This window comes from Larimichthys crocea, chromosome XIII (assembly GCF_000972845.2).
Source record: "Larimichthys crocea isolate SSNF chromosome XIII, L_crocea_2.0, whole genome shotgun sequence".
In the NCBI taxonomy this organism is placed as follows: Eukaryota; Metazoa; Chordata; class Actinopteri; family Sciaenidae; genus Larimichthys; species Larimichthys crocea.
Genome location: NC_040023.1, coordinates 11,485,788 through 11,499,345, shown reverse-complemented (window position 1 = coordinate 11,499,345; position 13,558 = coordinate 11,485,788). Strand labels below are relative to the sequence as shown.

Here is a 13,558-nt window from a genome sequence, read left to right as displayed (position 1 = left end):
TTTAAACACACCAGACTGTTAAACTGTCTTTAATGGATACAGCAGCTGTGAACACACACACACACACACACACACACACACTGACACCGCCTCCCCAAAGCCTCATGGGAAAACACACATCAAACTTATTCAGCTGCCTCTGGCTGCTCTGATTGGTCGGTGAGGGTCAGCTGACATGATCTCCTTTTCTCTCCTCTGCCATTACATCCATAGAGGCTGCTGAGCCCAGCTCCTGTTCTGGCATGACACCAGCTCCACTCCCTGAGCTAACGTAAGCTAACAGCAGCTAACAGACTGAGCTAACGTAAGCTAACAGCAGCTAACAGACTGAGCTAATGTAAGCTAACAGCAGCTAACGTGAGCTAACAGCAGCTAACAGACTGAGCTAACGTAAGCTAACAGCAGCTAACAGACAGAGCTAACAGACTGAGCTAACAGCAGCTAACAGACTGAGCTAACAGCAGCTAACAGACTGAGCTAACGTGAGCTAACAGCAGCTAACAGACTGAGCTAATGTAAGCTAACAGCAGCTAACGTGAGCTAACAGCAACTAACAGACTGAGCTAACAGCAGCTAACAGACTGAGCTAACGTAAGTTAACAGCAGCTAACAGACTGAGCTAACGTGAGCTAACAGCAGCTACCAAACTGAGCTAACCTCAGTGAAGTAGTCGGTGGTGTGTGTATGGGGCGGTCGGTATAGCGTAGTGGGTTAAGCGGCCGCCCCGTGTGTGGAGGCTATAGTCCTTGCTGCAGCTGACCCTAGTTTGAATCCCGCATCGGACGGCTAATTTACTGCGTGTCCCTCCCGCTCTCTCTGCTTCCTGTCTGTCTTCAGCTGTTCTATCAATAAAGGCCAAAAAAATAATCTTAAAAAAATAAAAATAGTTGCTGCTGTGTGACTTAGTGCCGTAAAGCGTTACGTACTTCTCAAAGTTACATAGAGTGAGAACAGACGTACGAATGACAGAGACACCGTTCACCTGATGAAGATGAAGATGATGATGATGATGAAGATGATGATGATGAAGATGAAGATGATGGAGGTTTGAGTCAACATAACACTGTGTGTGTTAACGTTAGCATGATGTCATGCGTTAGCTCCTCTGAAATATTTACACTGAAAGCTTTCATGTTATTTATACACACACACACACACACACACACACACACACACAGTGCTGCTATTGGACAACAACAGGATGGCACGATGACATCATTCTGACCTCAGCTGCAGTTTGTGTGTTGATGATGTCACTGACCTCTGATAATAAACAGGAAGTATTTTTAGTTCTGTTGCTACGAGAGCATCTGCACAGAGACTACGTCCAGGTTTTAGACAGTCTGCGGGGACGTCACGGAGACTACGTCCAGGTTTTAGACAGTCTGTGAACAGATGAAGAAACGAGGTCGAGGCTGCAGGGCTCTGTCACAATAAACATGGATACCATCCCCCAACACACACACACAGTGTAAATAATGTATTGAACATTCAAACTGTGTTGTTTCCTCTCTGTCTGGGTCATGTGACCTCTGGTTCTGCCTCAGATGTTGGATCAGGTCGATCCGAGTCCAAGCTGATACCCTGATGCTGACCAAACTGACCAATCACAGCGCAGCATCACAGTAGAGTGTCATTAAGAAATGCTCACACATGCATACATGATGACACACACAGGTCACAGATGTAGGGCAGAACAAACAGCATCGCTTCACCACACACTGTGTGTGTGTGTGTGTGTGTGTGTGTGTGTGTGTGTATGTGTGTGTATGTGTGTGTGTGTGTGTGTGTGTGTGTGTGTGTGTGTGTGTGTGTCAGCCGATAAAACAGCTCGATGCATCATGCGACTCAAATCACAAAGTGAAATTCATGTCTGGGTTTAAGAGCAGCCCCGTGTTAGCTCCGCGTTAGCTCCGCATTAGCTCCGTGTTAGCTCCGTGTTAGCTCTGTGTTAGCTCCGTGTTAGCCCCGTGTTAGCTCTGTTATCCCCGTGTTAGCTCCGTGTTAGCGCTGTGTTAGATCCGTGTTAGCCCCGTGTTAGCTCCGCGTTAGCTCTGTGTTAGCTCCGTGTTAGCTCCGCGTTAGCTCTGTGTTAGCTCCGTGTTAGCTCCGTGTTAGCTCTGTGTTAGCTCCGTGTTAGCCCCGTGTTAGCTCTGTTATCCCCGTGTTAGCTCTGTGTTAGCGCTGTGTTAGATCCGTGTTAGCTCCGTGTTAGCTCCGTGTTAGCTCTGTGTTAGCTCCGTGTTAGCTCTGTGTTAGCCCCGTGTTAGCTCCATGTTAGCCCCGTGTTAGCGCCGTGTTAGCTCCGTGTTAGCCCCGTGTTAGCCCCGTGTTAGCCATGTGTTAGCCCCGTGTTAGCCAAGTGTTAGCCCCGTGTTAGCTCTGTGGTAGCCCCGTGTTAGCTCTGTGTTAGCCCTGTGTTAGCCCTGTGTTAGCTCTGTGTTAGCTCTGTGTTAGCCCTGTGTTAGCTCTGTGTTAGCCCTGTGTTAGCTCTGTGTTAACTCCGTGTTAGCCCCGTGTTAGCCCCGTGTTAGCTCCGTGTTAGCCCCGTGTTAGCTCTGTGTTAGCCCCGTGTTAGCCCCGTGTTAACCAAGTGTTAGCCCCGTGTGCAGACAAACTAAACACTGAGTGTAGACAGAGCAAAGAGGTGAGGGTGATGTGAGGAGGGTGCAGTGCAGTGATCACACACTTCTACACACTGGACCTTTCAGTCATTAATATTTAAACACTGTGTGTGTACACACGTAAATAAAACACACAACAAAACATGGTTTCATATTTCAAGATTTTAATTCAAACAAGAAAAAATCAGCCAATGAGGTGAGCTCACCTGTTTCCAGGTGAGTTTCAGGGTTCAGAGGTGACGTAGCTTCTCCTCATCACCTGTTAGCTTATCTTAAGTTAGCATGTTAAAATGAGGTCTGAATGCTAAAAACAGGAAGTAAGTGTTTTTTCTTTTTTTACCCACAATGCATTGCTGTGTACAGTAATTCATTCAAGAACATCAACAAATAAATTTTAGTTCAACACGTTTAAAATATCTCAAAGTGGAGCTAACTAATATTTTTCATCAGTGCAACAAAAACACGAAAACGTTCAAACACAAAAAACATCAAAGAATATTTCAGCAGAGAAAAATGAAAGTTTCAACTCTGCTGTTAGCTCATGTTAGCTCATGTTAGCTCAGTCTGTTAGCTGCTGTTAGCTCATGTTAGCTCAGTCTGTTAGCTGCTGTAGCAGAGCCGGTGTCATGCCAGAACTGGAGCTGGGAAATACAAAAGTTAATGTCATGTTGTCATTTGGAAAACATCTCCACTCTGTTAGAGATAACGTTAGCAAACATGTAAGATTAACCAACCAGCTTCAGCTGAGCAATGCTACGTGTATCCAACCGCCTCGCAATGGCAGCCGACAAATTAACGGCAACGACAAGACGGACGATTAACAGCCGGGTCAGCGCCGTGTTCACTGTCCGTTAGCAGATGAGATCTGAACCGGAGCTGGGCGAGAGGAAGCTAAGAAGAGAAAAGGAGAGCGAGCGAGAAGCCGCCGGACAGAGCGGAAATATTAGCTCGTTAAAAAGTTCCCTGCGTTTCAGGTTACGTGTTAAAGCCGAACGGAGGCGGAGCTCCGTGCTCGTAGAGACTTTCAGTGTCTTTATTGCTTTTTGTCTCTTCAGCGCTTTGAGCGTTGGACTCCCTGATCTTTGACGAGAGACGATACGTGAGGACAGAACATACGAAATAAATCATGTCAGAAATATTTAAATGATTAATAATCAGTGTGCAGTGCATCCTTACTTAAAAAGACCCCATCATAGAAACATTGTGCTCTTCAGTGTTACAATAAAAAATGCCTCCTCGTATAAACGTTGACATCTGTAGAAGAATGGAAGCAGAAAAAGTCGTGCAGCATCACAAAGATAAGAAGCAGCAGTGCTGACAGTCGAGTGCACCGTGGAGGACGGACCTCCTGGAAGAACTGTATCGCTGGTTTCAAAGTAATCTGTCCACGTGGATTCAAAGATGACATCACGATCTGACATCATCAAGGTGTTTCTGATTCGTCGTCCTCCGGCGACGTCGGCGAGGTGGGCGTGTCATCCTCGTCTGCTGCTGGTGGTGTCATCTTCTCGTACGTCCTCCTGCGTTGCCGTCGCAGTGTCTGGCTCTGCAGCTCCTTCACCTCCTGCAGGACCTCCTGCGCCTCCTTCCACGATGACACAGCCTCCTCCAGGAGGCGCTCAGCCTCTGCGCGCCTGTCCTCCACCTGCTGGTCTTCCTCTGACAGCAGAGAGGGAGGCGAGGAGGGCGGAGGTGGAGACGGGCAGCGTTTGTCGGGAGTTTTGGGCTGCGAGGACTCGAATGATCCGGAGAGGCTCGGTGAGTTCTTCTGACTCGGACAGGGCGACTCCTGGCTGCTCCCCAGACGAGGGGAGTCAGACTCGCTGACTTGTGGTGAATCAGAAACTTTAACCTGAGAGCAGTCGGCTCCTCTGACACATGGAGGTGATTCAGGTGACTTCTGGACAGGAGAGTCGTCCTCCTTGTTGGACGATCTTTTGAGTTTTGGTGAACGGACCCTGTCGGAGGAAATGAGGTGAGGCGAATCTTTCAGCCGAGGAGAATCGTTTGCTTTGGAGGCCGGTGAATGAGATCCTCTGGAGCGAGGCGTGTCGGTCCCTTTGGAGCGATTCCTCCTGGCTTTGGACCGAGGAGACTCCCTCCCTCTCAGGCGAGGAGAGTCTTTACCCCGGAGACGAGGAGAGTCGCTGCTCCTGCTCCTTGAAGATCCAGATGACCTGCTGAGGAAGGCAACAAATATCTCTTAAACAGCCTCCAGTGTTTCCATCTTCACTCAGACGGACAGACTGTATGTGGACGTGTGTCATGGGTTTAAAGATGGGATGTTAAAGTCTGAATAAATCCAACCTGGAGTGAGGAGAGTCTGATCCCCTGAGGTGGTGAAGGCGAGGTGAGTCGATGCCCTTCAGGTAAGGCGAGCTGCTCCCTCGTTCTCTCTCTGCTTTGGCCTTCTGCAGCTCCTGTCGGTCACAACATTCGTCCTGATTATATCACATTCATTCACCAAGTCAATTAAAAACCATTTAGCTCGATGATGTCCTGGATGAAGCAGACCTGCAGTCTCATCTCCTCCAGCAGCTCCTGAGCTCTCTGCATCCTCTGGGCGATTAGACTCTGCAGCTGACCGACCGGCTGGACTGAAGTCCCAACCGACGCCTCCTCTTCAGTTGGATGACGACGAAGAGCGGAGCGCAGTTCAGAACGAATCATCGCCGGTCTGAAGGAGGAAAGGAGGGAGAGAGGAAGGAACTTTCACAATTAGACACTTGAGGTAAACTTTACTAATCAAATCATCCATTGGATTTCAGATCAACGTCCTTCCTTTCATGCAGAGGGGTCTTTGTTGGGTCAAGGAGTTTGTACATCAGGAAGAAGAATGGACTAGAACCACAAAGAAAAGGTGGGGTTGTGCAAGTATCTGAGTCCTTGTGGACACCTTTCCACAAGAGGTTCTCCAGATAGATCCAGAACAAACATCTAGTCTGGGACTGGATCACCCAGAAGAGGCAACGAGACACAACAAGGGGCGTCTGGGATACCTTTCTTGGTAATTAATAAAGTAATAAAGGTTACTGTTTGTTGATGGGAATGGTTAATCAGGTGTTGGCATACCTGGAGGAAAGGACTTCATCCATGGAGGCACAGCGACTCCGGCCCTGCATGCTGAACCTCTTCCCAGGCTGTGGTGTTCGAGACTGAGCCTGGAGGACCTGGAGGACAGTTCAAATAAAGAGGAGCAGTCCAGGTTTAAATGGAGGAAATGTTTCATGATGAGGACTACCAAAGTACTGACCAACGTAAAAATCTAACAATGACATCCTGGAGGTTCCACACCAAAACAAAAATATCGAATTTGGGACATTGAACACAAACACACCCCAATGAAGTTTGCAAAGCAAGAGGCGATCGTGAATGTTCTACAAGCATCAGAAAGTTTCCTGATCTGCACCTGCTGGGTCTTGTGGACCTTGGAGGCCTCCAGGTGGGACTGTTTGCCCCAGGACCGCTCACTCCCCCTGGGCAGACTGCCAGTCTTCACCATGGGTTCCTTAGAGGTCACCCACAGTTTTGATACGTCGGTGTCGGCTCGCTGACGAACTCCGACCCCCCGAGGTCCGAGAGCAGAACCCCCTCCGTGCAAGCTGTTCTCCCAGGAGTCACCATCGTAGTCTGGGAAGAAACCATCTTCCTCAGCAACCAGGTCGAGGGTCAGCATGCCGTGGGAAGAGGTTGACGCCTGGATGATCATGATTTTATTGTGTTACTAATGTCATGTATTAAAAATATAAAGAAGTAATCAGATACGATGTCTGAGTACCACAGCCAGGAGGTGTCCTCTGGTTGGCAGCCGGCGGCCGTGAGGGATCTTAGCCCGGTCTCTGGTTGGATGAACCAGCGCGTTGTCCTCCTCGATGGTCACCTGGACAGAAACATACAGACTGACTCTGAAATCCATGCAACAAACTGTGATTCATAAACCTGATAATAGATCAAACTGTTTCCCTAATCCGGGTAAGATCCTCTGGTTCTAATCCGTAAGTGTCGCATTTTGGACCAATTTGCTTTGAGAGGCCCAACCAGGGACTAATGCCCTAGACAACCCAGCATCACAGAACCTTCCTTTGGAGACCCAGAAACTGCTGGAGGGACTACATAGACCATCTAGCCTGGGAACACTTCCAGATCCTCCAGGAGGAGTTGCTAAGCCTGCTGCCACCACGACCCAAGCCCGGGTTTATTTCACAGAGGTAAGTAACCCTTTAGTACTCTACAAACAAACATCATCAGCCCGTACCTCGTCTAAAATGCGGTTCTTGGCTTTGATGATTGCCACGTTGAGAGCGTTGACCCATGATTCCTTTTCCTCAGGACTCACCGCCAGAAACACGAGGTTAGGAACCTGCAAAGACACAAACACTATGTTCACCTGTCCAGGTAAACCACCAGAGAAAAACAAAGAAAGCTTTAAGCAACCTCAGACGACCACCTGTCAAGTTCAGGTAAACTAATTAATGCTAATTATTGTAATTAAAGTTGGAGCTGGTGGTGCCAATGTTTTTTCTTTAGTAGCTAACTGAACTTAAAGTTCTGGTAGTTCTTGTAGCGTTTAGTTTAATTAAAGCTTTTTGTGTAGCTCGCATACCTGATGTTTATTATGAATGACAGTGTTCAGGTGTGACTACAGAACAATTAAAGTCTGTTTACCACAGTGTAGCTAACGTAGCTAATATTGTAATTAAAGCTCATTTCTTTGCTGATGTTTACTGTAGCTCGTGTGCAGTATATAGTGTAGTGAAGTTCATGTCTGATAGGTGTCATGCTTCTGTTTAATTATGTAATAATCTTAATGTACAAACTGATGTTGAAGAATAAGACTGCTTGTTTTTATATTGAAATCAGTTCCCTCTGTGAGGGAGCGTCCGCTCGGCTGACGTGAAAGTGTTCAGGATTATTGTGATGTAACTCGTCCTCTGACAGACTAATGGGATTCTGCGGATTAAACCTTTTCAGAGGAGGAGAAAAAAACAACAGCTCGGCCAATCGCTGCAGCCGAGGCTGGGAGGGCCAAATGAAATCTAATCCACCAATCCCGATGCAGATGAAGGAGGACATCCACCAATGACGTGACAGAGCCAGTCAGGCGTGACCGAGTAATCTCTGAGGACAGAGGACGGACGCGAGAGGCGAGAGGCAAGGATGGATAAAGACAGAAAACATCTCTGACTTAGAGGAGCAGAAGTCATTAATAAAATGACTACTAATTATAATATTACATTATTTTTATCATATGAAGTCGTTGTAATAAATGTATTTAGTTACATCACTGATAGTACTACAGGCTCATTAGGACAACTCTAGACTCTATTGCACCTCTGAAGAAGAAGATAATTAAACAAAGAAGGTTAGCACCATGGTATAACCAGCAGACTCGTAAATTAAAGCAAGAGGCACGTAAATCTGAACGCAAATGGCCACTGAACTGGAAGAATCTCATCTAGTCTGGCAAGATAATCTCAAAACATACAGGAAGGCTCTCCATAATGCCAGAGCAGCCTATTACTCTTCATTAATAGAGGAGAATAAGAACAACCCCAGGTTTCTCTTCAGCACTGTAGCCAGGCTAACAGAGAATCACAGCTCTACTGAACCATCTATTCCTTTAGGTCTAAGTAGCAATGACTTCATGAGCTTCTTTAATGATAAGATTATAACTATTAGAGACAAAATCCATCACCTCTTGCCCTCAACAGGCATTGATCTGCATTCTGATACAGCAAGTTTTGAAACAGCTGTAAAACCTGATATGTATTTAGACTGTTTTTCCCCCATCGACCTTCATCAAATAACTTTAATCATTTCTGCAGCTAAGCCGTCATCCTGTCTCTTAGACTCCATCCCAACCAGGTTGCTCAAGGAAGTTTTACCTGTAGTTAGTAATTCGTTATTGGATATGATTAATCTGTCTTTATTATCAGGATATGTACCACAGTCCTTTAAGGTAGCTGTAATTAAACCTCTTCTTAAAAAGCCCACTCTAGACCCAGAGGTCTTAGCCAACTACAGACCGATATCAAACCTTCCCTTTCTGTCTAAGATACTTGAGAAAGCTGTAGCTAATCAGCTGTGTGACTTTCTCCATAACAATAGTCTATTTGAGGATTTTCAGTCAGGATTTAGAGTGCATCATAGCACAGAGACCGCATTAGTCAAAGTTACAAATGACCTCCTAATGGCATCAGACAAAGGACTCATCTCTGTACTTGTCCTGTTAGATCTTAGTGCTGCATTTGACACCATTGACCATCAAATTCTTTTACAGAGACTGGAACATCGAATTGGCATCAAAGGAACCGCCCTAAGCTGGTTTAAATCGTACTTTTTAGATCGATCTCAGTTTGTTCACGTCAATGATGAATCCTCCATGCAGACCAAAGTTTGTCATGGAGTCCCACAAGGTTCTGTACTTGGACCACTTCTATTCAGTTTATATATGCTTCCTTTAGGGAACATTATTAGGAATCACTCTATCAATTTTCATTGTTATGCTGACGACACCCAATTATATTTATCGATCAAGCCTGATGCAACCAATCAGTTAACTAAACTCCAAGCATGCCTTAAGGATATAAAAAGTTGGATGACCTACAATTTTTTGATGTTAAATTCAGACAAAACTGAAGTTCTTGTAATTGGACCCAAACACCTCAGAAACTCTCTTTCTAGAGACTTAGTTACTTTAGATGGGATCACCCTGGCCTCCAGCTCCACTGTAAAGAATCTTGGAGTTGTTTTTGATCAGGATTTGTCCTTTAACGTCCACATAAAACAAATTTCGAGGACTGCATTCTTCCACTTACGTAACATCGCTAAAATCAGACGCATTGTCTCTCAGGCGGATGCAGAAAAACTAGTCCACGCATTTGTTACTTCAAGGCTGGACTATTGTAACTCTTTGTTATCAGGCTGCTCCAATAAGTCTCTGAGGACTTTGCAGTTAATTCAGAATGCTGCTGCACGTGTTCTGACAGGAACCACGCCCCCCCTCTCTCTATACAAATAAAATTTGATTTGATTTGATTGGATATCATCTCAGATATGGAGGGACTTGTCGTGGACAGTGATTGGTTCGTTTACAGCAGCCAATAGCGAGTCTGCATCACACCTCCACCGTTATTTCCTGTTGGTCTCCAACCCGGTCCGGTCTAGCTGCTGAGCCCGGTTCTGTTAGCAGCAGCTAATGAGTTTAAATGTCCTGTAACGATGTTTAATGAACAGACTTTGTCTCTCTGTTACTACAGTCACTGACTCTGTCAGGTGACTCCAGGTGAGTCCCAGGTGATCACTGATTGGTGGACTCACAGTGTTTCCTGGCTGCCTGCAGCGCAGCACCGTGAAGCGGCTGTGGTTCTTCTTGCTGCGACTCTTCGGCTTCCTCAGCTCCTCCGAGCGCTCGTAATCAGCCAGGTCGAACACTTCCTGCGCCCGCCGCTCGTCCTTCACCTGCCCAGACACAAAACACGAGCTCATCAGACAGGAAGTAGAACTCATCAGACAGGAAGCAGAGCTCATCAGACAGGAAGTAGAGTTTATTAGACAGGAAGTAGAGTTCATCAGACAGGAAGTAGAGTTTATCAGACAGGAAGCAGAGTTTATCAGACAGGAAGTAGAACTCATCAGACAGGAAGTAGAGTTTATTAGACAGGAAGTAGAGTTCATCAGACAGGAAGTAGAGTTCATCAGACAGGAAGTAGAGTTTATCAGACAGGAAGTAGAGTTTATCAGACAGGAAGTACAGCTCCTCACCTCCTTGTCGGAGACGTACAGCCGGTCTGCCCTCAGAACCAGGTACCGGTTCCTCCACAGCTCCCTGAAGATCCCGCGACCGCAGAACTTCCTGATCCAGCCCACCTTCTCCGGCTGCTGGATGGCCTGCGGACCCGAGTCCTGAACGCACTGCAAGACCCAGAGACAACGAGGGGGGTCAGAGAGAGACCAGCACAGACCAGCAGAGACCGACAGAGACCAGCTGAGACCAGCAGAGACCAGCAGAGAACGACAGAGACCAGCTGAGACCAGCAGAGACCAGCTGAGACTCTGAACGAAGAGAATGAACTCAAAGAGATTTAAACCTGTTTGCTTGCTCATGGTGAACTGTTGGTCTCTGTGATAACATCATACAGCCTGCTCTGTGTGGACAGAGTCATGAGATCACTGAAGTTATGATAGACCCACAGAAATAAACTGAACTGAGCTGAATTTAGGAAGGAAGGAAGAACCTGAAGGAAGAACCTGAAGGAAGGAGGACACAGGAAGGAAGAACCTGAAGGAAGAACCTGAAGGAAGGAGGACACAGGAAGGAAGAGCCTGAAGGAAGGAGAACACAGGAAGGAAGAGCCTGAAGGAAGGAGGAACCTGAAGGAAGGAGGACACAGGAAGGAAGAGCCTGAAGGAAGAACCTGAAGGAAGAACCTGAAGGAAGGAGGACACAGGAAGGAAGAGCCTGAAGGAGGAACCTGAATGAAGGAGGAACCTGAAGGAAGGAAGAACCTGAAGGAAGAACCTGAAGGAAGGAGGAACCTGAATGAAGGAGGAACCTGAAGGAAGGAGAACACAGGAAGGAGGAACCTGAAGGAGGAACCTGAATGAAGGAAGAACCTGAAGGAAGGAGGGTGGACACAGAACAGGAGGAGAGGAGGAGAGGAAACAAAGGAAGGAGGAGAGGAGGAGAGGAGGAGAGGAAAGAGGAGTCATACAGACTAAGTGAAGTCTTGATCAGCTGATCAATTACAGAAACATCTTCATGATGACGTCACTTCCTGTTTGTATTAACTGACGTGATCTCTCTGTCACAAACATGACGTCATCAATAATCAATAATCAACATGTATGATGACATCAGTGACGTCACGCAAACATCCAATAATAAGAATATGAAATGATCTCATGAATATTCATATTCTTTGATTGCGTCCCATCTCATTAGCATATCCGCTGATGATGATGAAGATGGTGATGAAGGTCTGGACCGGACCGAGCCTCTTACCCTCCTGCTCGGGTTGCTTTTCTTCATCCTCCCTCCGCCGCTCCGGAGCTCACCGGAGAATCACACCGACAGGGAGGAGGTTCGACCCGGCCCAGCGGGAGGTTCGACCCGGCCCAGCGGGAGGTTCGACCAGGTCCCCGGTCACTCAGCGCCCGGTGGTGGATCCCGGTGTGTCCGTTAGTCCTCCCGGTTCTTCTTCAGCTCCGCGTCTGTTGTCTGAACCGAGGCAGCATCCTCCCTGTGTGTGTGTGTGTGTGTGTGTGTGTGTGTGCAGGCAGATGCTCTCTCTCAACACACACATGCACGCGCTCTGACACGCGGACGCGCACAGTAGCCTACATTCCGGTAAAAGGAGCCGACAGCGCCACCTACCGACACATGACAGACACAAACTCTGAACAGTGAAGGTATTTCACAATAATATCATGTAAGACAGACAGACAGACAGACAGACAGACAGACAGACAGACAGACAGACAGACAGGCAGACAGACAGACAGACAGACAGACAGACAGAGACAGGCAGAGACACAGACAGACAGAGACAGACAGACAGACAGAGACAGACAGAGACAGGCAGAGACACAGACAGACAGAGACAGACAGACAGACAGACAGAGAGACAGACAGACAGACAGAGAGACAGACAGACAGGCAGGCAGGCAGACAGACAGACAGACAATAACAAATGAAATGTTTGGGTCATCCAGATGTTCCGGGCTCGTCCCTCTGGGAGGAATCTTCATTCACTGACCTGGTAACTTCTAGTATTGATGACAAGGAGTCAACTTCCAATGTAAAACGGAAATGTTTCATCCTCCTTCTCCTTTTGTTATCAGGCAGTGTTCAGCCTAACCCAGGCCAGAGATCAGGCTGGGCATCTTCTGAATGTCCGGAGCCTGCTGCCTGAAATTGATTTAATCAAGATCTGGGTCCAGACAACTGAAACCGATATTCTTGTGTTGTCCGAAACTTGGTTAAATAAATCAGTCTCAGGTCAGGATCTCTCTATAAATGGTTACAATGTATTCCGCTGTGATCGTCCCAGGAAAGCTGGAGGTGTAGCCATTTATATAAAAAACAAGTTTCATGCTACTCTTCTCTCCTCTGTATCCATTAGTAAACAGTTTGGCATTGAAACTTGAATTTCAAAAGGAACAGTCCCTCAGCCTGCAGTGAGGCTTGAAGTTCTTTAAATAACTGTGTCTCAGAATTAGACTCTAGTGAGTTTGTCATAGTGGGGGATCTAAACCTTGACTGGTTGTCATCAGCCTCAGATGGCTTAAAATCTATCTGTGATTCATTAAATCTAAGCCAATTAATAGATAGCCCAACCCGACCTAACATTAAATACCCTTCAAGATCATCGCTTCTTGATCTTATAATAACAAATGCCCCCCACAGGTATACTGATGTTGGTGTTTTCGGGAACGATCTGAGTGACCACTGTGCCATTGCAGTGATCAGAAATGCCAAACCCAAAAACGAAACCACGAATCTTACTTAAGAGATTTTAAACGTTTTCATGAGCAGGCGTTTCTGCATGATTTATCAAATCTTGAGTGGGAACGTATCTCCCTCCTTGATGATGTCGAGTTGGCCTGGAATCTGTTTCATTCTGAATTCTTGAAGTTAATTAATAAACACGCTCCCTTACGTAAGTTTAGGATAAAAGGTCGAAACAATCGATGGTTTTCCACTGAAATTGGAAACCTCTTTAAAGAAAGAGATCTTTCCTGGGCCAGGGCACGAAAAACAAAAACTGAGGCTGATTGGATCATTTTCCGTCAGCTCCGCAATAAATGTACCTCCTTAATTAAAAAGGCTAAGTCTGAATTTTATTGATCTGAAACCACCAATAACCTAAATGATCCCAGGAAATTTTGGAATGTTGTGAAATCTGCTTCTGGAGCTATATCCTCGACTGAAT

General features: G+C 46.6%; 1 protein-coding gene across 3 annotated transcripts; it reads right to left on the bottom strand.

The window, feature by feature from the left end:
• Nucleotides 1–2,819: 2,819 nt before the first annotated feature.
• Nucleotides 2,820–12,087, bottom strand: plekho1a (pleckstrin homology domain containing, family O member 1a). Of its 3 annotated transcripts, none has more exons than XM_019274056.2 (10): nucleotides 11,629–12,087; nucleotides 10,389–10,538; nucleotides 9,945–10,085; nucleotides 6,880–6,984; nucleotides 6,403–6,504; nucleotides 6,034–6,321; nucleotides 5,697–5,785; nucleotides 5,139–5,301; nucleotides 4,932–5,044; nucleotides 2,820–4,804 (listed from the first exon to the last, which is right to left on the bottom strand). In XM_019274056.2, exons 1-10 carry the CDS (start codon nucleotides 11,653–11,655, stop codon nucleotides 4,048–4,050), a joined length of 1,935 nt encoding a protein of 644 aa, XP_019129601.1. In that variant the 5' UTR covers nucleotides 11,656–12,087; the 3' UTR covers nucleotides 2,820–4,047. The 3 variants fall into 3 exon arrangements, with proteins under 3 accessions (XP_019129601.1, XP_019129600.1, XP_019129599.1); XM_019274055.2 differs by having other exon boundaries at nucleotides 2,820–4,801; nucleotides 5,697–5,794; nucleotides 11,629–12,086; XM_019274054.2 differs by having other exon boundaries at nucleotides 5,697–5,794; nucleotides 11,629–12,085.
• Between the last annotated feature and the right edge of the window lie 1,471 nt (nucleotides 12,088–13,558).

Coding starts and splice junctions, on each gene's coding strand:
- plekho1a (XM_019274054.2), bottom strand. CDS start 11,655: ATGAAGAAAAGCAACCCGAGCAGGAGG. Junction 10,086..10,388: donor TGTACGTCTCCGACAAGGAG/GTGAGGAGCTGT, acceptor GTGTCTGGGCAG/GTGAAGGACGAGCGGCGGGC. Junction 4,805..4,931: donor TCAGACTCTCCTCACTCCAG/GTTGGATTTATT, acceptor TGCCTTCCTCAG/CAGGTCATCTGGATCTTCAA.